This window comes from Netta rufina, assembly GCF_964035555.1.
Source record: "Netta rufina genome assembly, chromosome: 15".
Lineage (NCBI taxonomy): Eukaryota > Metazoa > Chordata > Aves > Anseriformes > Anatidae > Netta > Netta rufina.
The window spans coordinates 10,420,156-10,447,339 of NC_140138.1; the positions used below are offsets into that span (position 1 = coordinate 10,420,156).

The 27,184-nt window shown below is 34.8% G+C and overlaps 1 protein-coding gene across 1 annotated transcript; it reads left to right on the forward strand.

Annotated features, from left to right (window-relative positions):
* VWA3A (von Willebrand factor A domain containing 3A) lies at positions 1–27,184 on the forward strand (the record flags this gene model as incomplete). The annotated part of the gene is made up of 31 exons (XM_084296311.1): positions 1–65; positions 298–418; positions 1,233–1,357; positions 1,432–1,506; positions 2,899–2,953; positions 3,701–3,799; positions 4,839–4,945; positions 5,235–5,360; positions 6,665–6,773; positions 7,415–7,480; positions 7,943–8,068; positions 9,479–9,617; positions 9,707–9,814; positions 10,052–10,128; positions 11,988–12,082; positions 13,557–13,676; positions 14,556–14,630; positions 15,326–15,470; positions 16,460–16,658; positions 17,075–17,145; positions 18,090–18,248; positions 19,031–19,121; positions 20,228–20,338; positions 20,813–20,910; positions 21,058–21,210; positions 21,916–22,024; positions 23,330–23,474; positions 23,899–24,043; positions 25,087–25,238; positions 26,369–26,495; positions 27,083–27,184. 31 exons carry the CDS (start codon positions 1–3, stop codon positions 27,182–27,184), a joined length of 3,495 nt encoding a protein of 1,164 aa, XP_084152437.1.

Genomic DNA, 27,184 nt, shown 5'->3' on the forward strand with positions numbered 1-27,184 from the left:
ATGGATACACATGTCAGGAAAACGGCACAATTGCTGGACAATGATCAGTTTTTGGAAAAAGTTGGGTAAGGGTACTGTTACAAAATTCTATTGGGACTTCATAAGTATATATAAAGTAAATAACTGTAGCTTGTATAAACTATGCAATATGTCCCTCCAAAACACTTATCAGATACCAAATGGAGTGTGTAAACAAATGGCAAAATATAAAAACACTTCCCTCATTAAAAATTTTATTTGACAGTACAGGAATATTCTTGGCAATTAAGTCATCCCATAAAATTCATTGTCTTGTAGTGTGACCACAAAATCCAGTGTACAGAGTGATCATCCACCATGGCAAGATTTTACTCTGTCTGATCTAGGACCGGACAATGGATTGCTGGTAATGCATATTAACGAGACACAAGATCTCCTGGTAGGCAAGTTTTCCTGCTAAATGGAGCAACTAGAGAAGTAACACACGCACTGTAAATACAGAGTGTGGAATAAATAAGCTGACATACAACTGATAAGTCTCCTTAAATATATTGGCATATATATATACAGATAATGTGATAGATAAAATCACAAAAGTCATGAATCCACATAAAGTTTTTCTGCAGAGATAAATCAGTATGTGAACAGGTCAGGCAAAATGATAAAAGTAAATTGGAAATTGCTGCTGTGTTTTTCTTTAGAAAAATGGAATACAGTATATACCCCTTCAGAATCTGTGAGGCAAGTGTTGGAGATGCTTTATTTTTCTCCCTTTCTTGTTAATCACAGGGGTATATTATTTTATTTCTTTTACTGAACTATTTGTTGTCTTCCTTTTTACCTCCTCCAAACTAAGCTCTCTCTTTCTTTCCTTTAGCTCTCTATCTGGAGTATTCTGAAACCTTTTTTTACTTTGTATCCCAAATTCAAGATAGTGTACTAACTGCATTATATTGGACTATGTTGACTCAGTCATGCTGATAATACTGAGCTTTCCAGCACTATTTTTCTTAGTGTACATTTCATACAAATAAGTTAGTAGGTCTATCCCAACTGCAGAGTATTTTTTTCTATCCCCTGTCCTAAAATTTACTGGTTGTTGAATGTAGCTATGTAGCAGTACCTAAAATTACATTGTTTTTGAATATGTACAGCCTCACAGCAGCCATTCTTGGGACTTAGATGTTTGTTGCATTTGAACAGCACATTTCATTTTTTATACTGCATTTATTTTTTTCTTAATTGATCTATAGAAAGTTGAAATGAAGAAAATACAGTCAGAAAAGGTACAAACCACAGAAGAATGGCTAAGAAACTACAGTTTAGAATCCTTGAAATTAACATTAAAACATCTGATGAAAGAAGGCAATGTTATTTCGTAAGTATAATGTTGCCCTTTAATTAGTCCTGATTTGTGTGTGTCTCTGATGCTAATTATGCATAGTGTTCCAGGGATTCAAGAAACGGTGTTGAAGAGGTAGAGTTTACAGAGGAGACTGTTACCGATTTTGAGTCCAGACTTTCTGAGTAAGTTTTGATCTTGTTGATAATTTTGATACTAAATGATACCATATCCCTGTCCTTCTTTAGGTGTTTACAAATGCTTTCTTCAATCCTAATTTGTAATCTCTGTGAATTAAATCAGTATTAAATCCTTTCTGTCGAGATTCAAGGCAGGCGATGATTATGTGTCAGTATAGCTGAGGTTTTTTATTTGAGAAGGGGAAGATGCCTATCAACCAAGTTTTGAAATGAAGCAATAAGCTGATTTTTGTAAGGCAGATAATGAATTGTTTTTTTGCAGGTAATACTAATATATGTGAGTTGTGTTTATTGCAACTTACAGTAGTTTCAAATCATGTGTCCAGTTACAAAAGACAGTATTGCTCGGTTTTCTGTTCAAGGAATGGAATGTTGAAAGTAGTTTGAATTGGAACCAGGAGGGAAAAAGCCTGTATAGCAGATATATAGAAAACTGTTAACTACCAAATGAATTTTAAATGTATAAAATGAAGAAAACTTAAACTGAGGAAGACATTTAATGAATAGGTTCAATAATCTGTACAGTAATAATTTTGCTGGTCTTCACAATATTTGTTAGACTGTTCCTAGAAGTGCTGTTACTTCAGCATACCTCACCATGTCAGCCATGAAGATCCAGAATCTTCAGAAGGTCCCTTTTCAGTACTCTGCCATCTAAACAAAGTCTCAGCAAATCTGGTTAAAAAAAGTAGCTTTCATGTTTCAAGGCAAAGATTTTTTCCTACTTTGAAGTGCTGATTAAAACCTCCAAACAGTAAAAACAAAGCACTGGGTGTTAAAAATAAGTTGGTTAACATAAAGCAATGTTTGGGGACAGCAAGTATTTTGTTTTACCTCAGTTTATACCTATTTTAAAATTAAATTGTTGAAAGTTGTGCTGCAACTAGTCCAAAACTTCAGTGAATGTGCTGCCTTCCAATCACAAAGTTGTATTTCATGAGTGTCTTAAACAATTTAAACAATTGTGTAGTTTACATTAAATATATCTCCTGGCAATAAGCTATGTGTGATGAACTAGCTCAATTTTGCCTGAACTTTTTTTTCTTCATGCATACACATGGTGAACACGCCTCTCCTTCCTCTCAGTAGAAAAATAAATAAATACATAAATAAATAAATAATAAAACTGAGAAGAAAACATTTCAGTGATCCATTTTTTCAGCCAGCTAGTTAGTCAATTAAACAATTTAAGGGGAAGAGGTATTTAAATGGTTAGCCCTGCAACCACTATTTATATAAATGCTGAAAACAGTATTTTTAAAACGTGATTTTGCATCTGCAAGAAAAAGGACATGATAAAGACAGATTGTGCAATACTACATTGATACAGAATGCAAAAAAATGTCTTGGCTAAAGCTGTGCTATGCCTTTTGTCAGGGTGATTGAACTTTATCAGCAGCGAATTCAGTGGCTGTTGAAGGACAGCAGAAAGGTAACTTTAACTTTGCAGGATATTTTTAGAAGGGAACTCTTTATAGTATTAAAGAATAAATTAACCTTTGAATGCTAGTAAAAAGTGGCCTCCAGAAAGGTTATGTATTTTCATTATTTACTGCTTCACGTTATATGCAGCGCTCCTTATCTTGACAATTTATTACTTTTGGTGATCTTTCATTGGTATGTGAGTTTTTTGCTTTCTAGATTTGATCGTTTTTTTTAGCAATCTTAATCGGGGCCTCTCAGTGCCACTTAAACAGAAGCAGACAAAGGGGAGCTTAACTTCTGACTGGAACGCAGCTGTCTTTCAGTCAAGTGGGCCCTCTGTTGCTGGTTAATCACTTACTGTGCCTAGCAGTTCTAATGGTCAAAAATGGGTAAAGACATAACTCCCTCTCAGAGAGGACAGGGAAATGAGCAGCATCCCAAAATCCAGCTTCCACAACATGGCTTGATTTAACCTGACCAAGAAGCTATACACGAAGTTGTGATTTTATTGTCCCAAACGATGAATACATTGTCTTGGAAGGGAGGCAATGTGACTCACTGATAAGGATAAACTGTGAGGCGGTAGTCCTCTCCTGTTTTCTTGTCTTTGTCACTGTCTCATTTTTGTGCTAGAGAGCCTAAACTGAAAGTAAATACGTAGTATTTGAATTTACCATGGCATTGTACAGAACAAACAGAAACATTTTTGAACTTTAGGTAAGCTTAGTATTTACAGTGACTTTTCTTGTTGAAGGTGTTTGGCCTTGTAAAAGGTACCAAAGTTGGACTTGTGGTTGATGTGTCTGATATGAACTACAGACCTCGACTACTGGATTTTCAGAAAGACCTTTTGGTAAGTAATAGCAAAGCAGACTTTGGCTATTGTAACATGATAATCAAGCCTCGGAATAACTACAGGTAAAGAACTAAGGGGAGGAAAAATCTGCTTGAATTCATAGAGTATAATACAGTGGAACTTTTCTGTAGTAAGAAGTATTTTTTAAATGTCTTTGGAATTACAGGTTTTGTTACTGGAGTTTGTTTGGATCTAGACATTGCCTACTATAATAATAATATCAATTTTTATAAGTTTCTCAGTGCTTGTACCAGCATTCTCTAACATTCTAAACTTGACTAACAGAAACAACTTCAGAGTGAGAACCAAGATGTACACAAAGCTATGTATATTAAATGTAGGTTTTTTATGCCTGTATGTTTTGTCGAAACAAGATGCACATCACAATTTTGGTCAAAAATTTGGTGAGTTAATTGCTTCCCAAAGTCCCCAAACAAACTTATCCTTTATTGTGCCTTTTTCTTTTATAAATGTTTTACAGTAAGGAATGTATCATGTAGCTGTTTTACTCTAATTTTGAAACTTTGTCTGTAGAACTTCATGTACTGCAATCAGAAATTATTTAAAATTGATTTGTATTTTCTGCATTTTTCACTTGTGCATTTTAAATAAAGCTGCTTTAAGAAAACTCAAATTTGGTTGGCTTAGCCCTAATGCCTGATCTGTTGTTTAGCCCTATCCATGAATATATTATATTCAACATTTTCTGTAATTTATTGGTGGGTGAACATGCCCCTTCTAGATCAGTATGTTCTATTTTATATGGACATCAACTGAAGAGAAAAAAATACCAGTAGAACAAGTATTCCCTGCCTTCATTAACAAATTGGCTAGTTTATCATAAGTTTGCAGGTTTTGTTTGAGTACTCCTTAGGAAATACTTTAATCTGTATGACTTCCTGTAGAAGCTTTTCTCTGCGAGAGCTGAAAACATTACTGCAACTACTCTTAGTAAATTTCTGTTTTTATTCTTTTACATAATAACTACTAGTAGCAGCATGGATAGTAATGTATTAATAAACTTTGTATTCATTAGTGTTTAATAGATGAACAGCTGTGTTATAAGAAGCAATTGTATTGCCTCTCATTTGGTACAGAAATTTCACCTCTGTGGGAGAGTCCAAAACCCATCAATGTTCATGTGTAAGTAATTTAGTTTCTCTATAAAATAAAGGTGTTTCAGACAATGTCTTCGTGTAATTAAAGCAATCTCCTGGAGATAATAATTACTGTTCATCATCTTGTGCCTGTTGTGATTCGTAAGAGGGAAAAAAAAATGAATTTTAAGTGCAGTTAGTGATTTCACACTGATTGTTCATATATAAAATATCTTAGCAGCCCCTGTGGTTTATAGTAATCTTCATGGTCCATTTTATTCAGTATCTGCAGATAGAGTGTGCATATTCTTTTTTTTTTTTTTTCTCTCCTATAGGCTACATGAAGCAAGACAGTGGGTACAGCAGCTGGCCCCTGGTGGAGGCTGCAATTTACTGAAAGCCTTAAAACATGTCCTTACAATGAAAAAGCTGAATTCTCTGGTTATTATTGTAGGAAGCTGGTAAGTCCATTATTTGTTCTAACAACCAGTTTTAACAGAATCAGTACAAGAATATGAACTTGATACAAAAATAAATAGAAAATTTAAGTTTCAAGTCTTACATCTTTTAAGTTGGTACCACTGAATTTCTTTAATAATTCTTCCCACTTTTGCTATTTATAAATCTGATCTCTTCTACTGTAAAGTCACTGTTTTCATTTGCAGATCAGCTAATGCAGTAATCTTGCGAGCGTTTGTTAGCTCTAGTGTTACATCAATAAAAATTCTTCAGTGGATCTAACTGAAAGGGTCCACATTTCTGGGAAGATTAGATGAGTAGCTAGATTTTGCTGTAAAATAGCATTAAACTTTGGAAGGCAGTCTTCACTCTGTGGTCTTAGTGGTGCTGGTGGAAAACTTGAAATGTGTGATTGATTACAACAAACCAGTCAACAAGCCCTGCTGAGATTAGATAAATTATGGACTGAATTCTTCAGTTCTACTGTTGTCATTTGAAAACTTGCCTTACCATGATACAAGAAAAAGGCTGCAGTAAGGGCTCTGGGATTTTTACTGTACTCTGTATTTATATATTGTATTCATTTTAAAAGTGCAAAAAAGGGATGGTGTAAGCTTGGCAAGTTGGATATTTAAGAGTTTATTGAGATTACATTTCAGCTAATTTATTGAATACAAAGTGCTCATTTAAAAGGTTCCAAGTTTTGCTTGGGTCTGCTTTGAACAAAAAGCAGAAGTTTATAGTATGTACAAGTGAAAATTTCAGTAATTTCTGTCCCTGGCAGAAATGTAGCTGGAAGGAAAGCCTTTTATGAGCCATGGAGAGCCACCAAAATTCCAGGAATGAAAGCTGTGGGGGTCAGTAAATTCTAATCACAAAGCAAAAGTTTTGCTTTATTTGGTGCCTTTGGAAAGCAGTGGACATACACTTAAGTAAATACACTTGAACATCTGTGTTGAAGACTTTTCTATTGAAGTTTGTTGAAGGGGCAAAAACATAATTCCTGATTTTTAGCTTCCATGGCTAGCAATGAACAACTTAGAACTCACTTCATCCACAGGTCATTATGAAGCAAAACAGAATCCTAGTGCTCTTATTAACATTCAGACTTTCAGGACAGACTCAAACTCCAGTAGTTGTACCTCAGTAATTGTTGAAAGGGGAAGGGGAGGTCAAATTTCTTTCTCCTTACTGTTGTCTTCCCTTTCTTCTACAGTATGGCCTTTCCCCCCACACTGTTTGATTGCTGTCATTGCTAAGATCTTTTTCTTTTTTTCCTCCTTGTTTATTTATTTATCAACATCAGCACTGATCAGCCTTTGGAAATACTGGCTGACTATGCTCAGCAATGTATGCTGGGGAGAAAACTTCTGGCTCATGTTGTTATATATGATTGCAGCAGTCCTGCTGCTCTTGTAAGTAATTGTGTTGATACTCACTTCCTCCGGTGTCCTTTCATTTATTTCCTATCCAGCTGCAATGTCTTCTCTCATATACTTTGTGGAGATGCTAAACTACTCATTAAAGACTTCCTGATGTAGAGTTGTATTTTCTTCAGAGCAGATTTGCACAAATGAAGTAACTTGTTTGGAGCATCTGTTTATTCATCTTGGTTCGTACAAAACCATGATGTGGAAAAACAGCATACAATTTAGAAGTAAATGTGGGCTGGGGAAGCAGAGCCTAATATTTATACTTCTTGACTTCAGTGATATACTTTTGATCTGACTAGCACAAGCCTGCCTTCACAGGAAGTAACTGGCATTTTAATGCAACGAATAAACTTATTAATAAACACACTGAATGAAATTGCCCCTTATTACCTGTTTTGTAAATGTCTTTACTGAGTTTTTCAGCCATGCTCTTAAAGTAGAAGTGAAAACATCTCCTATTTTAAAAAACAATGGAAACATCTTACTTCTTTGGCTTTCTTGCTACATGTATCTTAAAAGATTTCTTCTCTATCTCTAGTTGAGAATTGAATACTAACAACCCATGTTATCAAAAGAGATTACCAAATTGGAGTAATTATTTTTCTTCCTGTTTATATATGTAGGCAGTTCTAAAGAACCTTGCAGAACATGTAAGAGGCCGTTATCATTGCTACTCTTCAAAGGGGGAGGTAGGTGACAGCCAGAGAGGTAAAGGATTTTTCTCCCATCTATTTGATGATTCTTTACTCTTAGAAGGTAAACTACTTATCATCTTCATAGAAGTTTATGGCAATACCTGGTTCTAAAGTTCTTGGTCTGACAAGTGCTGAGGATGTGGTCAATAAACCTGTGGTTAATTCTTTCTGTGACTAAAAGTGTTTTTGTAAATTGCAAATACTTCTCACTGACTCAAAGCTGATGAATAAGATGAAACTAGTGATGAATTTATTGTACACTGACTCAAAACAATAATCAAATTATATATTTTTTTGAATAACTTCTATATGTAGTGTGTTGGGTACATTTATGTTCTATTCTGCAATGCCAGGCAGTCTTATATGAATGCATATCCATCAAATAAGAAAGCTGTGCTTAGCTGGTATTTGAATAGCAGTTAACTTATTTTCTCCCCCTTTTTTTCATATATACAGATTTCTGATAGTAGTGATCTTTATCTGCTACTTCAAGAATGCCAGAAGGCTAAGGATCTGCTCAAGAGTATCAAACAAAATTTTCAAAGGCGAATTGGTGGCTCACTTACCAGTAGAATAGCAGATGTATGTGTATATATTTTGTTTTCAAATGTACTTTGAAGTATTAGAGGTAGAATTTCTTAGCATTCACAATATTAAAAAAAAATGAATGTGATTACTTGGATATTGTGATAAGTAAAGCCTGGATATTGTATTTTGGCCATCCATTGGAAGAGCAAAATAAGGCCAAAACTAGCAAAGGAGCCATTTTGCTAGATGTTCTCCAAAATGTCTTTTCTTCAATAAAATAAATTCAAAGTGCTCTTGATGAACTTTGGATGAGAAAGTAAAAGAATCTCCTGTGATTTTTCCTCTTTTTATGGAGTGTTTGGTGAATTTCTAGTTCTGTTTTGTTTTGATAGGTTATTTATTTGTATTTTTCTTTGACCCTGGGCAGATGGTCTTAAATGGAAATATGCATCTCTCTTTTGCCTTACTCTCATCTTTGCACATCCGTAAGCCTCGAATTTTAGAAATTTGCTGAGTTCACATATGATTGACAATCTTTCATGCTAAAAATTTGGCAGCACTGTTCTACAAATCTATGGCTGTGGAGGAATTTTTATATCAACAAATAGTCTCTATCACTACTCTGTCACTACTGTGTGAAAGCAATTGTGTGAAGTGGACGTTTACTTTTAAATAGGGAGTGAAATTTTCCATCAGGTGCCCTTGTATGTCTCTATGCCTCCAGGTTGGAGGCATACGTGTCGTCTGTGAATAATATTTCTAGCTCTGTTCCCTCTCATCCTGCCTTTTGGGTGTATATAGTGAAAGTGCATAGACTTATCTCTCTTCCAACCTCATAATTACTAAAGACCATATAGACTAAACAGGGAACAGAAGTTATCTAGAAAAAACTTAGAAGATCCTATATCCCCAAATAAAAGCACATCATTTCAGAAACTTACTAGTCAAGCCTTCTGTATGAAAAAGCATCTCCACAAACTTCCATCCACTCATAAAAGCAAGGTCTCTTACCCATTTTTAAGTAAGAGTTATAATGTCTCACAGGAGTTTGTTGACTTGTTTCCATTGGTGTGAATGGAAGTAGAATGTGTTTCATTTTGACTCTATGCTTGGATGAGTAGGAAATGGAGAATGATTTGGTGTGTGTACAACGAAGATCTTTTTCTGCCTTGTCTTAGAGAAACAACTGGCTATTTTCCAGCCAGTACATATGACCATGATGTTTTCATTTCCCCTGCTGATTTTTGCATTGTGGCCAATACAGTCAATTTAATGGAGCACTGTTCCACAAAACCTATTTGTTGGAGAACCAATGGTAGCAATTTTTGAAGTATTTTGATTATTGAGATCTCAGCACTCCAGTGAGCATAAGTAAAACAAATATTCTATGCTGGATATTTAGGATTAAGGTGGAGAAAAAAGTATACTAAAACTTGTAAGAGTTTTTCTTAAAATCCATTTTAGGTTTCCACAGAATTTGCAAATACAGCAACTTCCAGCTTCCTACCAAAGCCTCCAAAGCATGAAGGACCATTAGTTATTCAAACACCATGCTTCCTGGCCGAAACTTCAACAGACTGGTTAAAGACAAATGGATTGAAAGGTAGCACAGAAAGGAAAGCTTAACAGGTATGAAACAGGAATTAAAGATGGAAAACATGTTTTATTTAATGTCTTTGTTCCTTGCTATAGCTAAGAAGTTAAACCTTTATCAAGTTTTGGCTCCCAGTGCTTTCTCTCCTGTGGAAGAATTTGTACCAATTCTTCAAAAAACAGTATCATCAACTCTGCATGAGGCAAGTGATGGGGACCTGTTTCTTCTTTTTTTTTTTTTTTTTCTTTGTACTGCTACATTTTTCCAACTAAATTGGTGCTTTATGAGATAATGAAATCCTGCAGGCTTTAACTGAAATTGGAGTTGTGTATTCAAACCAGATGCTTATATTATTCTCAAAAATAACCCAGGAAGGAATTCCATGCTAGTGCAGCCTATAGGTTTCTGTAAACATGTAAAATATTATTTATCTTTCTAGAAAGTGATGATGCAGTTTGAATGGCATGATGGAACTGTGAAAAATATCCATGTTGACCTGCCAGTATTATACAACTATCAGGTGAGTTGTCTGTAGTGACATGGCTTCATCAGGGCTGGATTACTATCTAATTATTTCATGTGAATTTTCATGATACATAAGTACTGCAGGGATTCACATGCAGACAGCTGTCCATGAGAGTCTGCAGCCATCTGGCTGGATTTGGGACCTAGCTTGATGTAGTGAGGAAGAAGGGTAAGTGAGAGAAGAAGTTCATCAGTGAACTCATAATTTATTTATTACTCATAAATATAGCAACGTGCATTTTGTGATTTGTGTATAAGGGTGTATTTACATTATTTTACCCATACCGTATATATGAATCTTTTAACCTGTACATTGAAAGGATATAGTGGAATAGAGGACTCTTCCTTGCTTTAACAAAACTATCCCATTTTATCTTAGTTTAATCATTAAAAAATAAATTTCTATTTTATCTCTTTGGAGGTCAAACAAGTCTTATGAAAAAGAATGGCTAATTGTTACTGGCTAGGCCACGAAGGACTCGAGGCATACAAGAAGAGCATTCTAGGAAGTACTGTAGCAGCAAGTGTGGATGATTGTTACATGAAATAAAAGTTGTTGCATGGTATGAAAAATTATGCACAAAGGCATTTATAGCGGCAAACAAGATTTAATCAGGAATTTCCCTGTTCTTATTGAATTCACCAGCGACACCATGTACAGCACTGTTTGTGAAGCTCTCTTCTAAAGCTTCCCTCTAGAATGACACCAAATATTTAATTACTGATTGCATTGCCTCAGGTTAGAGCAGCTCTTTATTCCAAAAGGTGTTCTTCATTTGTGTTAAGCACAACTGGAATTGTGTTCAGTCTGAAGAACAGATAAGATTGATGTCTAAGACAATGCTCTAACATGTCTTCTTACTATTTTCCTTCTGCCTCCTTCCAGCTGCATTACACATTGTTTTCCGACATCCCTCACATTCACCTTAAGTTTCTGAACTGGCTGCACAAACTTATCCAGTTTTGCATTTGCCTTCAGCCTGGTTGGCAGTTGCCAGACTTTCTTCAAGAGGATACCAAGGCCGTTACTAGAGTTTTCTGTTCAAGCTTGTATATGAATTAAGAACATTATTAGGTTAGGGAGTTTTAGATTTAGATTAGGATTTTTAGATATTTGCCACTGACAATATTACTGTATAGGTAGTCTTAAAACTACTGTCATGCCAGGAGAACTTTTACACTGTATGGGATATTGAAGATCTTTGAGTACTCCTGTGAGTGTGGAAGAAGTGGAGATTATATATACAGGTAACACAGTGAAGGCAGATGGAATTCTTACAGGCAGTAGTGATTCTTGAGCATTTCCTCCTTGGTAAGAATGCAGAGTATCAGAGAGTAGAAGTTTAATGAAATAGAAGCTGCCTGGGGATATTGGTAGTCAAGATGTTATATAGTGGTTTGTTCTTTTCTCTTTGCTCTCTTCCATACTACTCTGCTGAGGAAGGGCTATGAGAATGCTGCCAGGCAGGACAAATATTCCTTTAAAAGGGAGGAGGGATAAGAAATCTGTAGAACTCCATTTTGTGGTCTGACTGTAAAGTCTAACTGGCTGACGTGAAAGCAGCATCTGATTTTTTGATTCCTGGTAGATATTCGTATTTTGTGCACCAAAACAGTGCTATGTTGTAGTTGTTTTCTGAATTTCATGTCCTTTTCTAGATTGATTTGACCTCATGCATGTAGTGCATGCATATGCTTGAAAAGTTCATACTCTGTAGAGTTTGGTTAAACTGCCCTAATGTCTTCAAATTGATATTGTGTTAAAGAATTATATGTTTTTAGTTGAAATGATCTGTTAACAAACTACTTAAAATGCTGTTGAAGAAATCGTAAGCTTTCTATATTTATTCACAGAAACTCCTTGCCAAAATGGTAAGAATCTATGAAAAACGAATCAACTGGCTGTCCGTTGCTAGCAGAAGAATATGGGGAAGTGTTTATGAAAAGAGGTATGGTATTCTGACAGTTGTATTCTGTATATTGGTGATAATTCTCATTTGTCAACCTTTCCTTTTTGTGTAAGTGAGCACTGCAGGGCAGAAAAAAATCATATGCAGAAGTGGTAATTGCAGATACAACCAGTGCAAGCAATCCATGTTTGACAACTGATGCTGATACTCTTGTATTTAATAATGTAGTGAATTTACTGAATCCAATGATTGTCAGTTAAGAAAACTGTGCAATTTCCAAGAAACAGGATGAGGCTCTTAAATTTGAGTTATCTAGGGACATCTTCTGTCTTAAATCACACACATGTACAAACAGAAACTGCTGTTTCTGGACAAATGTAGTTTTTACATCAGGTTTCAACCCATGCTATTAGTATTTATACCAGAGTATTTCTTCACATCCTCTTATGGATTCTTATCAGAAAATGAATTTCAACTTGCCAAATACCTTCTGCCTCCACCACTTAGTAAGGTGCATTCAAGTGCCAGATGACAAATGTCAGTGTAGATATACCAATTAAAAAAAAAAAAAAAAAAAAAGAGTTTTCTCTGAATGTGTTTTGAGATCTGTACCTAACTTTGTTTGAGGATCATCCTCAATAATAATAACAACATTTATTTTTATTTACATTGTGTCTGAGTCTTTACCAGAGGTCTCCCATCCAACATCAGTTGCATAAATGCTCTTATTGTTTGGTTTACAAACTTTGAATATGAAATTTCAGACAAGATAGCTGAGGCCTCTGTTACTAGAGATCTCCTCATTCATTCATTAAGGACTGAATTAGCCCTTCTGGTCCATCTGGTGATTGTATTGTGTTGGGAACTCTTGTCCCACTGACTGTCTATCACATCTGTGATTCTTTTCATAACCACTGCTCCCAAGGTATCTCCTGTCTGTTAACACTGACCATCCTGCATTGTGTTTACAAGCACAATCTCATATGTGACCATACTGAAGGTGATCATCATTAACACTTTTCTTCAAAATAGGTAACGTGTACCAGATAACATCAATCAGTCGATACCTGAGCAGCCTGTCTATCATGGAATTACTGGGAGAAAACATTCCATTTATCTTTGGAATGATATTATATGTTTGTTGAATGATGGTTGGAGAAAGAAAAATGAACTATCCAACAACTCTTCTTGTTGGATAACACCCACATGTTTCAGCCATGTTCTGGATATTCAATTACAGAGAAGAAAGAGGAGCTGTTCAGGGTTCAACAGCCAATATAGCACTACATGTGCCAGTACCCTGATTACTGTACAGCTTAAGGAAGACAAATTTTTTTGTTATTGTTTTTAAAAAAAAACTCACCTGATGTTCTGCAGGTTATTTTTTCTTACATAGATCGTCTTTATTTTTATACATAGCTAGAAGATGCTTTTCTTGGTGAGCTAAAGAGTGCAGTGAAGATTTAAAAAATGTAATTAAGTTCTTTTGACGAATAACATGTTTCTTACACAGGGTGGTTATACTTGTTGATATATCAGCGACAAACTCTATGTACATCATCCATATCCAACATTATTTGCGACTTTTACTTGAGGAACAAATGTCAGATAAGGATTACTTCAATATTATAGCGTAAGCAGCTACTTAAGACTGTCTTTTAAAATACTTTGCAATGAAAGAAGGATGCTGATAGACTCATTACTAATGGGCATGTTTTAGATTACTGGTAGTATTTCAGATTTTATGATGAAGTAATTGCGAGAGGAACACTGATATAACTTTATTGAATAGATTTATGGACCAGATGTACAGAGACCAAATTAGTAATTAAAAATCATTTGCGGGGGGTGGGGGGGCACGGAAACTGATTGAATCAAATTCTCTTTCTGTTATTTTGTTCATAACAACAGTATCAATTCACATGGCAGAAACTTTTACTGGATGAGGGTTTTGGAAGTGTCTCAGTATTATTGAGAGTGCCCTTTAAATTTTACAGTAACTCCAACACTTCTTTACTGTTTAATAGTACTAAAAATCCATACTCATGTTGGTAGTGAGAAATATATGGCACAACTGCTGAACAGCAGCTGGGCAGGTTCCTGAATAACAGGTAAAAAAGAGACAACAACTCGTGGAGTTCCAAATTTGGTAGGAGAGGAGAGCAGAGTAATGAAGGCAGCGTCTCAGTGTTACTGGTTTGGGGTATTGGGGGTGTTTGGTTTTGTGGGTGTTCTTTTTTTTTTTTTTTTTTTTAATTGCAAGCCTTTCTGTCTTCTTCTGAACTTTTACTAGCTCATTAGCATCCTGTTCAAGAAAGAAAAATGCAATCTGGCCTGCTGCTTTGAAATTCTGACAACCCCTGAGTGATGGATAAATTGGAATAACTAAATGATTTGAAACAGAAAATTTTACCTCTTAATAACCCAAACCATTATTATTATTTTTTTAAGAATTTATTCAATCCTTTTCTTTGTTCTATGAAAATTAATTGCTATTATATTTCTGTAAAAGATTTGGGAGTGACATTGTGCCTTGGCAGCTGGAACTAGTTCCTTCTCAACCAGAAAACTTACAAAAAGCTTGGAGGTAGGATGAAATAACTTTCTTATACTTCTGAATTAAGTGAACATAGATATCATAAAACAGATGTAACAGAGAAACATAATTAATTGGTATTGCAAACAGTTTAGAAAATTGTCATGTTTACCATATCACAAAAATAATTTGACATGAACTGTTCTACAGTGATTGTTTATGATGGTTTGTTGTGAAAGCAGTGTCATAAAGTTCAGTATGTCCTAGTGACTTTGTATTTCATGTGTATCCAGAATACCTATGTACATGACTAGAGAAGTTTTTAAGAAATGCACAGGTTACATGAAGAATTTAAAACTATTTCAAATTCAGTTGAGATCTGGAATTTAAACCATGTTTTTCCCCTCATACACTGGAACCAAATCCCACATTTCTCTGTGGAATTATATCTTCAGTGATTTCATTATACATCTGTGGTTTTCTTTTATTCCTGTCAGTTCTTCTCTTACATTTTGTCTTCATCTCTGTGCTTCGAATCTTATCTTAAAAACTACTTTGTCATGGTTCTAATACAGAAACTAGAACAAGTGATTTGGATCCTTGTATAATCTGGTTTTACTGGATGTCATTGTCAAAAATTTCAGACTCCAGAGCAGTGTTAGTAAAGATTCTTAGTTTTCTTACTGCTTTATGCAGAAACAAAAGCTTTTCTAGATTAATTCTTTGAACTGTAAACTTATTCTTAGGTGGGTGTTGAGCTTGCAATGCAGAGGGAGTAGAAATTTCATGAGTGCTCTCAGGCAAGCTGTTGAAGTAAACTTCAAATATAAAGATAAACACAAATCACAAGGACTTTACCTCTTGACTACTGGAATACCTGATCAGGAAACAGTAAGTATCATCACAGGTTTTACAGCTCTTCTGAAAGTTCCTATCAGAATTAATCTCAACTGTATTTATCTTTTTTTTTCTTTTTTTTTTTGGCTACTTACTATAGCTTGTTGGTGGAATACTTCTTTACTTATCTAAGCCAGCACAAATGTTGGTATCTCAGACCCTTCTTTCTGCAGTCACTATTTATGTGTTGGAGGTAGTAACTATTAATAGTATGTGAATCAGAAAACTCTAGAAGTGTTTTTAAGCTCTTTGTCTCACTCCAGCTGTGGCTATCATTTCACTGCATATTTCTTAATTTGAAGAAGCCCACTCAGATTTTTGTATTATATCATTTCCTTATGATAAAATGATATAAAAGCCACAGATAATTTTACAGTGAAATTTCATAGTACACTATATAGAAACAGCTTCTATTTTTAATAACAATAGTCAGCTGTTTGGTTGTATTTTCACAGTGTGTGTGCTCTGTTGCTGTTGAGCCACTTGCACTGCCTAGAACTTTGGAACTCAGAGTAGTCCAATTGGCTTAACTATGTGTGTACCGTAGGCCTGTCTTGCCTTTGTTACTAAACTTCTGGAAATTCTGGGCAAACACAAGAAATTGTTAAAAGCCTATGGAGAAAACAAGAGAATGACAGATGCATACAGAAAGTCCAAATGAATAATTTCCATCCCTACTTCTTTGCTACAGTGCATGGGTAGCTTGAAGACCATCACCTTGTGGTTTTGATTCTTATAACTACCCCAACTCAATTCTTGGCTGCAGCAGTGCAGTTGGTGTTGTCACTAGTAATAACAGCATTAGCTTTTGCATATATACATGATTTAAGGATGCATTCAGCTACTCAGGGTGTATTCCTGCACTGAATTGCACATGCTGGGCACTGTTTGTTCATCAGTTCAGAAAACAGTGGAATAGATGGAAGCTCATCTGAGGTACAGGGTTGCTACTGATTTTTATTTTTTTTTTTTTTGCTTTGCAGCACTTAATCAGTACCTATATGGCTGAGGCTTGCAGAGGTTTTGATTTGCAGCTTCATGTCTGTCTGTTCAGTGTAATGGAAGATGTTGACTCCAGTGGGATTATTCCAGCCCGCTATGCTAACCCAACTGAAACTGCCATCGCTTTTAAAGAAATAGTACATGCAGCCAATGGGAGATTTCATTGGTTTGGAGAAGCAGGTATGTGAAAAAGAAAGCCAGCACTTAGTTCTTTTTCATTAAGCAAATAATATACATTAATGTATTTTCCCCCAAACAAGTTGTTTAGTTTTTAGGATGTGATAATACTACAGTAGTATTGAGATATAAACAGGTCTTAGTTTGATTAAGGCTTTTAGCTGTCTTGCAGAATATTATAATGCATCATTAATGCAGGAATTTGTTTTTTTCTATTAAAATTCACTATTTTCTGCTAGATATTTTAAGGTATACAATTAAAATGTATTTACTAATGTAGTAGGTCCAAACTGCCTGGACCTACTGGAAAAGAAGGCTTTCTGGTTCTTTTCATTGATATTTGACATGTTCTACAAATTGTTGTATACTTTATATATATAACATTTTAAAATGCTGATTAGCATATATTTGGTTATCAGGTATTTTTGAAAGTGATGATATCACTGTTATTGTGTCTGAAATTGAAAAAGCAAACAACTACTCCCAAAAGGTATGAATTATATATCTTTTTAAATTCTGTTTTTCTTCAGAAAAAAAATCCACAGTGTTCGTGTAGCTGTCATTGCAGAAGATTGGACAAAATGAAAACCCTTGTAAGATGGGGAGGAATGCTCTAGAATGTGAGAATTGTCACTGTAGAGCCAACATGGAGTAGAAAGCAGTTATACAGTAGCACTGCAGTGAATGATGTTGGACTGTCTGTGGTTTCCTAGCAAATACAAGGAGTTGACGACTGAAGCAATTCTCATCTTTGTGGCTAGCCCTATGATGAGTTCTTCTCAAGTAGAATTAATTGTTCATTTACTCCTACAAAGCACAGCAGAGGGAGTGTTATTGCGTTATTGGCACAAAAGTGTACTAAAGGTGTAGAACTAGACAACCTCTCTCAATATTAAATGTACTTTTTCTAAAGTTATCCAACACATTTGCTGAGGTGGTGCAGCCAGACTGGCATTATGACAGCTGTTTCTTATAAAAGTGTGATGAGAAAGGTATACACAGTGAGATTATCTGTCTAGAGGTCATAGCAATTTGTTGAATGCAAGTCTGAGACAAAAATCTGTTGTTGTTTTGTTTGGTTCTGTTTTTAAAGAAAAGTTAATGGATATTTAATAGGATCTTGACATATTTGATATTATAGTTTAATAGTTGAATGTATTAGGTTCATCTTCCTCCTATTTGTTCTGGTTTTGATGCATATAGCATTGCATTTTCTATTAGAATGTTTGCTCAGACCACAGAGGTTTTTCCTCCTGTGTGTTTGAGCAAACACAGTACAAAGAAGTTAGAGGCGTTAAGCATTACCAGATTAGTACTTTTTCTATTTGTATTATTTACTATAAAAATAATAAACACAGGGTGTCTGTCCTTGAAATGTCATTTACTTAAATTTCATGTATATGAATTACTGAACAGTGTGAACTTCCATTTCAGTGTGCATTCTTAGTGGAATCCTTAAAGCAACGTTCAGGAAATCAGTCTGCTAACCCATTTGTACCAGAAGCAAGCTCAAGCATGCTTGTGACAAAAGAGAAAAGAAAGTCACAGAAGCTGCTATCTCCAAAACCCACAGCTCTGAGCCTGGCTAGAATGGTTTGAAATTCTTCAAAGTCTTATTTTTAAGATTGTCTGTTTTAATTAATGACTCTGCCCAGCTCATGCTGGTCTTTGTGAAAGAAGTGCTTAAGCTGAAAATTTGAAGGAAGTAAAAACAGTACAGTGATACTACTCTGAATTTACATTTTAATTTGCATTCAAGGTGCTACATAAACAGACAAGTACATCTTAATAAATCCTGCTAATTAAATAGAATTGTAGTAATTAAACAATACTGTAGTATCTACAATTATCTAAATAATTCCTCCTCTGACCTTAAAAAATTAGTGTTTAATACAAGCAAAGGCAAAGCAGAAATGTGTTTTACCAAGTTACTTTTATTTAGCAAGACCTTCTAGGAAGTACTGAATTTTGTGGTATCCTGTTCATGTATACATGAGACAGCTGCAGTTGAGTAGCGTGTCTTTGGCCACACAGAGAGGTAATAAAAAGCAAGAAATAGGATTTGGGATTTGTTTCCTGCTCCCTGTGCTTATTTCCATTGAGTTATACTACTTCTGAGACCCTTGGGCTTTGCTGTTGCTTTCCTCATTAATTTTGACAGCGTACATGTACATGTATGTATCTGTTTTGAAAGAGTGGGCAAATCTGGCCAGTGCTTACCACTTGGGAGTGTAAATTACTACTGACTAGTCAGAAGAGACAGAATGAAACAAGAATTAGAATTAATTATGAAGGATAGTTCCAGTTTTTAATAATTTATGTAATTACGATATGGTTGAAATACTTTTTATTTTTTATTATCTATGCTTATGTAGTATATTAAAGAAAACCACAGTGCAGAGAAATCTTCTTCCATAAGAGTATTGGCATGGCGTCCTACTAGTGCAAAAGCAGAAATTCCACCAGGTCTGTATGGATTAGGAGCTTTTTGTCTTTAGTTTGTTTGGGTTTTGCTTAGAAGAAAGTATTAAATTAGAATTGAGAGATTTTATTTTAAACTTTTAGAAACATTAGCAATTTTAACCTGTAGTCAGAGTGACAGGAGACATTGGAGTTGTTTTTGAAATAATTCTGTATGAGTTTTAGTTGTAATGTATCTAGATTACATATAGGTTGGGAGAGGAAGGAACAGTGCCCACATACATAACTATTTCCAGGTTCTTTGATTGAATGTTCATCCTGTAGCAGGAAATGTGTGTGTGGCAGAAAGTAGAGCCCCCCTTTTGTCATAACTTTGAAGACAATTAAAACCTCACTTATCTTGGTTTTTAATTCACACTCCATTCTTATCAAAGGCTCAACAATTCAGAGATTTATGTTACTAGTTCAATATATAATATTTCTGTTAGTGTTGTTGTAGCCAATTGTTCTTAATATGCTGCTCTCTTTATGATCCAGCAATGAAAGAAAACTCCAACACAAACATCAGGTTATCCTCAGTGCTCTCTCTTGCAGCTACTACTGGTGTATAGAACAGTTCTTAAATTTATTCCAGTCACTGTTGGTTAATTAAAGTCCAATTCCTTCCTCCCCTATTTTTATAATTTTCCCACTCTTTGTTCTTTGCATCTTTGTTAACATCTGCAGAGGTGTTTTTCTTGTTGTTTGTTTTGTTTTTAATTTTTGCACTAAATTTGGGCCTTGATATCTATTGATTCATTGCTAAACAGCAGTGTTTACAAATCTGGATTCATATTTGCATATGAGCTACTGTGTGCAACGACGACTGGCTTTTCTAATACATACTATACTTCTTCTGAGCCCCTAATCTTTTCAGGTTATACCATGTGACATTCCTCCTGATGCTAATTTATAAGTTGTAAAGATTACGGTTCCATTTGTATGAAATGAGCATGACTAGTTCTATAATATGGATTTTTCTTGACCAGTATCTAAGAAAATTAAGTATGTATAATTGTGGCAATAGGAAGTTATGAACTGAAGAACTGGGTTACATGTCAGTTTTACACTTTGCTAAATTAAATGAGAATTTGTATTTTTTTTATTTGTAGTACAAACAATAAAAAAATGGCCTCAGACTGAGAATAAAAGAAAACATAAATCAAGGAAACAGACAGAGTGTTCTGTGTCAGTATTCTATACTGATAAAGGAAGAAATGTGGGTATGTGTTACCATGATATTATTGGTGAAGCCTTTTTATTATCAGTCTTTGTATTATCAAACAGTTTGGATGCAAAGTCACATATGATCAGTGAGCTTTAAATAGTGAATGGAATTGAGTTTCATTTATCAAATAGTAGTGAGTGTTTTAATCGTTTTTTGTAAAGTACTTTGAGATCTTCTGGTCAAAGATGTTTTAAGAAAAAATGCCACGAGTTAGGTGAATAGAAGATTTTACTTTTTAAGGTAATTTTTAAAGCTAAATGGCTTCTTTAGAAGTCACTTTTTTATAGAAACTTTCCATTTTTGTAAAATGAAAAACTGTGTGTGAAATAGTAGGTGTCTTTTTGTTTGGCTGTTTGTTTTGTTTTGTTTTACCAATATGTAACTTCAAAAGGGCTATGAAGTCATGTATGAAGGGCTATGAAGAGGTAACCTAAGGTTCCCAATACTACTTTGTTCATTTTCTTGCTAGGTACAGTATACCGAAAGTATCCAAAGACAATGTGCACAAGAAAGAGTGTTCCTTCTGTTACATTGCCAAAAAAAGAGGAAATCTGTTCAAGCAAAGAGGTATTTTGTTCCTTATCAATAAATAGCCATTTTAGAATTCTTAACATGAATTATTTGAATGTGTTAATTGTGATTATGTACAACATGTTATTTAAGCAGTTTTAATATTTACAAAAAAACAATTGCTCCATTTGTTTTTCTTACAAGTGGCTGAATAAGTACAGTATTAAAAAACTTAAACTGGAGTTGCCCAGACTGATGTTTGGTCCAAGCTGTACTCACCGAAAGAAAATTGTGGAGTCTCTGCACAAGAAAGTATCAGCAAAATACTGCACTATCTTCCCTAGTGTAGAAGTCAATGTAAGTTTTGCAGATGTCATATACCTACATTGCTGAAATGTTTTATATTTGCTAAAGATAGTACATGATAATCAGTGTTTGTGGAATGCGAATGTAATGTGTGTTTTCCACTTTCCTCCATTATTTTCTGTTCTAAACCACCTTGCTAATAGAAGACTTTCTCTAGCTTTCTGTTCACCACAAAAATATTTAGTATATTTGAAATGCAAACTACATGGGATCTTTGGAATGTATGGCAACTCTTCTGCTCATCCAGCATGAATAATAATTTTAAAATTTCTTTGTACGTAAGGCTTTGGAATATCATGAGAGTGGAAACTAGGAAACTAATTGATATTGATTGGTTTGGTTTGTGCAATTACCAGAGAAACATAGCAAGTTAAGTCCAGGGTATTATTGGTCTATTATATCTACAAAAAATGTCAGAAGGAATGCAACATAAGCACCTGTCCAGCCATGTTATATAATTTTGTTGCTCGATGCACCTGGCTGAGATTAGAACTAGGCTTTCCTAATTTGGGTATACCAGTTATTTAGTAGTGACAGAGCCACAGAAATTTTCTTACACTATTTCATAGAGTTAAAGACAAAAAAAAAAAAGGCAAACAACTAATCACCCTGATTTCTGTTGCTGATACTGCATATATAGCCACAGAGCTCATACCTGTTGACGTAAGATGCTTTTGTACAAACTGAATTTTCCAGGGGGTTGTGAAACATCTGCAGGTTCAATCTAAAGAACTGGAAATCTACACTGAACAAATGGAGAAGGTGTTGCAACGCTATCTACAAAGAATACAGTGGCTTCTGTCAGGTAGTGCTGTGCATCTTTATTGTAAAACAGAATTTAAACATTTATAAAATCTTCTTGTCTACTATTTCAGTGAGGTTAATTCTGAATACATGTGGACCTCAGACATGAGGTTCAAAGAGCTATTGTGCCTATTCTGTGATTTGTAACTGCATAATTCTAAAATTCCATTTGTTTGCTTGTAGTTTCAAACTATGCATTGGAAACTAAGTTTTCTGTTTCTTTAAAAAATGTATATTTTAGCAGTGAGCCTTTGTTTGTGGACAAAATATTAATGAAGTGTGAGCTTGACACACAGCTTTAAACAATAAATTTGAGTTATGCCAGCTGCCTCCTTTAACATGAGTTGTTAACCTCAAACCCAAATGTGGTAGGTTAAATGATGGTGCTAATTATTTAACCTTCTAATACATGTTTAATAACTTAATGTCGTAATTGCAAATCATTTCCTCTTGACTCCTTTGCACTAGAAGTCTTTGGCATTTAGTGTCCAACACTAGGAGCAGGGCAAGACAAAGTATCTAACACAGGGTAGGCCAAAGTTAGCAAGTTCTTTAGTGCAGTTTATGACAGTCATCATAAAAAAGGTCTGTACACTGTAATTGCACAAGAAATGTAAAGGTAAAAGTAAGTTTGTCATCAAAATAATTTAAGTTCTGTTTTATTGTTATAATTAACTTATTATTTTGTTGAACTGTTTTTAAAAAGTGTTTTTATGATGATAAAATAAGACTATAAGAGAATTCAACACCTATGCAGTAGATATACATCCAGCTTGCAGTGAAATAATTATGGCTATGATGCAAAATTTTAATTTTTACACATTGTGTTCATGAATACAAGGTAGATGTCTGTAGTGTTAGAAGCTTTCCATCAACAGAAGAAACACAATCATGTACATACGAAAAATAGCTTTTTTGGTTCTTTTACTAAGAACACGCCATATTTAGAAGTTTAGCATCGCTGCTGGTGAAAAGTATTTTGATCCCTCTGTTGCTCATAAGTATGTTTGTTAGGAAATAGTTCATTTTTTTCTGTGTTGCAAAGTAGGAGCTACGCATTTTTAATGCAAGTTGTAACAATTGGCTAGTAATTAATGGTTGATAGTACTAGATTTGTAATAGCAGAAAACTTTTCTATCACTAACCCTTGAACTGCTTAGTTTCCACACAGGTTAGAATTTATTATGTAGAGGTGTGTCCAGAATAACTCCTAAAGACTGAAGGTTTTACTGTATGCTCAATAAAATCTTAATGTTCAACAAAATAAGCTTATGTAATGACACGACATTTGAATGATCTGGTGCAGGAAGCCGAAGATTGTTTGGTACCATTTTAGAAGCAAATGTCTGTGTTTTAATTGATACGTCTGGTTCCATGGACCCATATTTGCCACATATCACAAAAGAACTTGCATCCCTTATCTGGGAACAGCTGAGAAAAAATGAAGTCAGGTATGATAGACTACTGATACAGGCTGAAACCTGCACTACTTATTCTTATGTAATAAGATTATTTAGTAATTACTAAAAATCAGTACTGAAACACAGTATGTTAGTGCATAGTATGCACATGGCATAAATGATTTTTTTTTTGTTTTTCATTTTAAGCAGCTTGGAATTCTCAGCTCTAAGATTTGTGCCATGTTTGCCATAGGCTGATGCTGTTTAACGTTTGGGTTTAGCATTCCAATTGACTTTCTGTTGATGCAGAATGAGTTAAACTTTCTGACACTTTCTTATTCCAATAATAGGTTCTTGATTGTTTTTGGTTGTTTGTTTTTTGGTTTTGTTTCTGTTTCAAAACTAGCTTATCCAATGAGATTGTTATTGATTGGTATTGATTAGGTTTAAATATTTTGGCCATTTTTCTCCTCAGGTTTAACCTGCTGAGATTTTCAGAAAATACAGAGAGCTGGAGGGAATATCTTGTAGAGGCAACTGATAAAACATGTCATGATGCTGTACAGTGGGTGTCCAAATTCCACGCTCATGGTAATACATGTATCCTTATGGCTTTACAGGTTAGTAAATTATATACTATAGTCTGGAGAAGAAAGAGTGTCTTGTGCTGATCATATGATTGATAATGTACTATAAAACATTTAGGTAAAACATACTATACAACACTTCTTGTATTCAAAACACCAAATGGATCTGGAATTAAGCCACTGTTCCTGCCCACAAGGCTCAAAAATACAATGTTCATTGTTCATACTGAGTTTAGGAAAAATGTGAAATGTCAATAGTTTCATCAATCTTTGCATTTAAGGAGCCATGGAGAGAAAAAATAGCTAATTCCTCAAAATGATGGTTGTGTACAATTGTGGTTATGATATATTTGGTATGAACCAAACATGAATTTTAAAGAAGCAATGGTGGTTAGAATCAAATGAGCATTGAGTGTGATTCTTGGACTTCAGTAACAGGTGAAGGAACTTTTCTTCCATAAAAATTCTTGGTGTAGAAATTAACTAGTAATAACAATTTAAAACAGAGGCTGAAAGAACTTGCAATTTCATGAGATTTTAAATTTAAATCAGTAGAGAAATTGTGCCCTAAATGAGTGATTCTTGTTCTAGATACCTTTACAGAATCTTCATATAAATTTTCTGGAATTCTTGGCAAATCAAGTGCAGTAGAATTAGAAGACATGTTTATATTGCAGAAATGTCCACTGAGCTAATTATCATAGCAAGTTTTCATAATATAAAATGGCCGGGTTAGAGTGAGCCTGATTTTCAGACATTAAGCATCTTTTACTCCCACAACAGTTAACTGAATCTATTTACTTGAAGCTATTTAGCTTATTTAAAGGAGTCAGTTTTTGGTGGTGCCCTGCTTTTGTGATTAAAGTGCCTTATGCTACAAATTATCTACTTGTTTATTTTTACAAAGTTATATCCTTGATCTCTCATATTTGGTGAAAAGAAAAAGACAATACTAACTTTCATAATGAAGTGGTAAATATACAGCTGTCTTAAATCATTGGAATAGTGTTTTCATTTTAAAGAATTACTTTTCATATAAATGTTCTAATTATTTTAGCTTGTTTTCTGCTTTTCAGAAAGCTCTCAGTTTCCAAGACATAGAGGCACTGTATGTATTGACTGATGGAAAACCAGATACCAGTTGCAGTCTGATTTTGAAAGAAATTGAAAGTTTGAGAAAAAAACAAGATACTAAAATCCACACCATTTCATTTAGCTGTGCGGACAGGTATGTGATACTTGATCAAAACAATCATGTGATACAAGATCAAAACAATCATGAAAATTATTAGTTTATTTATTGTCAGAGGGCTGCATTCTCAGGGCATGCCATATGCTCAGTTCACTGAACAACAGGTTTGAGCTAGGCATTCATTCAGGTGGGAACTGGGCAAGCTGTTCTGACACAGGTAATTGCCACATGGCCTGTATCTCCCACAGCTTGTCCTTGAGAGAACCGCCTTCACACACATGGAGTTGTGATATGCATCCCTAGTCTGCAGCAGAAAAATAATAGACTAGGCTGAATTGGAATAAGGAGCACTGGGAAAGTGTTAGTGCCAGCCGTGATGGAGTCTGGGTTGAAAATACATTGGTGGTTACTCTTCTGGAGGGATCTTTGCATGGTCCAGAATTGGAGACCATGCAACAATACCACGAAGTGTGTGCTCTTCTACATTCACCTTCATGGTGGCTGTATGATGCAGGGAGCAGACAGCCAAACAGACCACTTCTACAAGGTACATTCCACCACCTCAAAATGCAGCAGTTGTTGCAGGTCTTAAAGAACTCAGCCGTTGTGGTCTTAAATTGAGACTATTATAATGCTAGTGCTTCAGGACTCTAGAAAGGACTCTAAAATGACACAGCAGTAAAAGTGTGTTATTTAGCATACTTGTAATAAGAATACAATAGCAACTGTATTAGCCATTGGACATGTTGGACAATGGCAAGCAATAGGGGCTTAGACAAGAGAACAAGTTATGGGGCATGCAAAAATGTTACTTCCCCTTATGGAGTCTCCCAGCTTTTGGCTTTCTTACCCTGTGTGAAATATTGCTGCCTTTTCCTTGCCAACCTGTTTTCTTTTTTTTTTTTGATTCTGTTATTACACTAAACCTCATGTTCAAAAATAACCTGTCTTTGGAGGTTATGATAACTAGGTAGAGTATATTCTTCATTAGCTCTTGAAGATTAGAAATGATACCGAAATATATAATCATGTCCTCCAAACTGCTTGTTTAGTTATCATACTTTTTGAGGAATGCTTAGAAATTGTTTTTTTTTTTTTTTTTTTTAATTGTTGCTGCTTTCAGAGAAATAATTTTCATGAGTCACTTACTGCTTTGTTGTTAACAGAGAAGCTAATGAATTTCTGAAGAAGCTTGCGTCCCAAACAGGAGGGCGCTACCACTGCAGTTTTGGAGATGTGGATGGCCAACTAGCAGCACACCGAATGTTGATGGAGGGGTTTGATGATGAAGATGTATGTTAAGTGGTTTGGTTTTGTTAGGCTTGGTTTTGTTTCTCTCCAACTTAATCTTCATCTGTAGTAAAACTGCATTTTAAAAAAGAAAAATCACTAGAAGTAGTAATACAGGACTCAGCTTAAGATATGTTATATTGCAACCAAAAGGAGAAATCCTAATATCTGGTTTTGTATGTCTATAAGCTGCCTTGGCCAGGTGGCTTAACCTTTGAAAGAAGTATATAATGCAACTTAGTTTTTGAAAAAGAAGCAAAATCATCCTATCTCTGGACGCTGTTTTTAAGCTAGCTTTAGCTTTTACTGTGCCTTTTTATCCTCACTATCTTCTGTTTCATTTGTCACTGTAAAATCCTTACATAGCACATTAATGCTACACCTTAAGAGGCCTTAGTGATTGCCACGGTAGGAAAGAGTATTAGTGAGAATCCAGAGTTGCTCTGCCCCTCCCACTTGTAATTCGAAGGACTCTGCAAGTAGACAGGGACAAGGAGGTGTAGAGCTTTAGCTCAATTAATTAAATTGGTAGACATTGAAAATAATAAGTAGTTGCATGATAAAGCAGAATATTTTAATTCTATTTTTAGGATCCAGTTTTCCCTTACTTTGAAGGAGATGATTTAAAGAAACTTACTGAAGAAGTAGCAAAAGCTAGAAGTTTTTTAAAGCAGGCAAAATCTTTGAGGTGA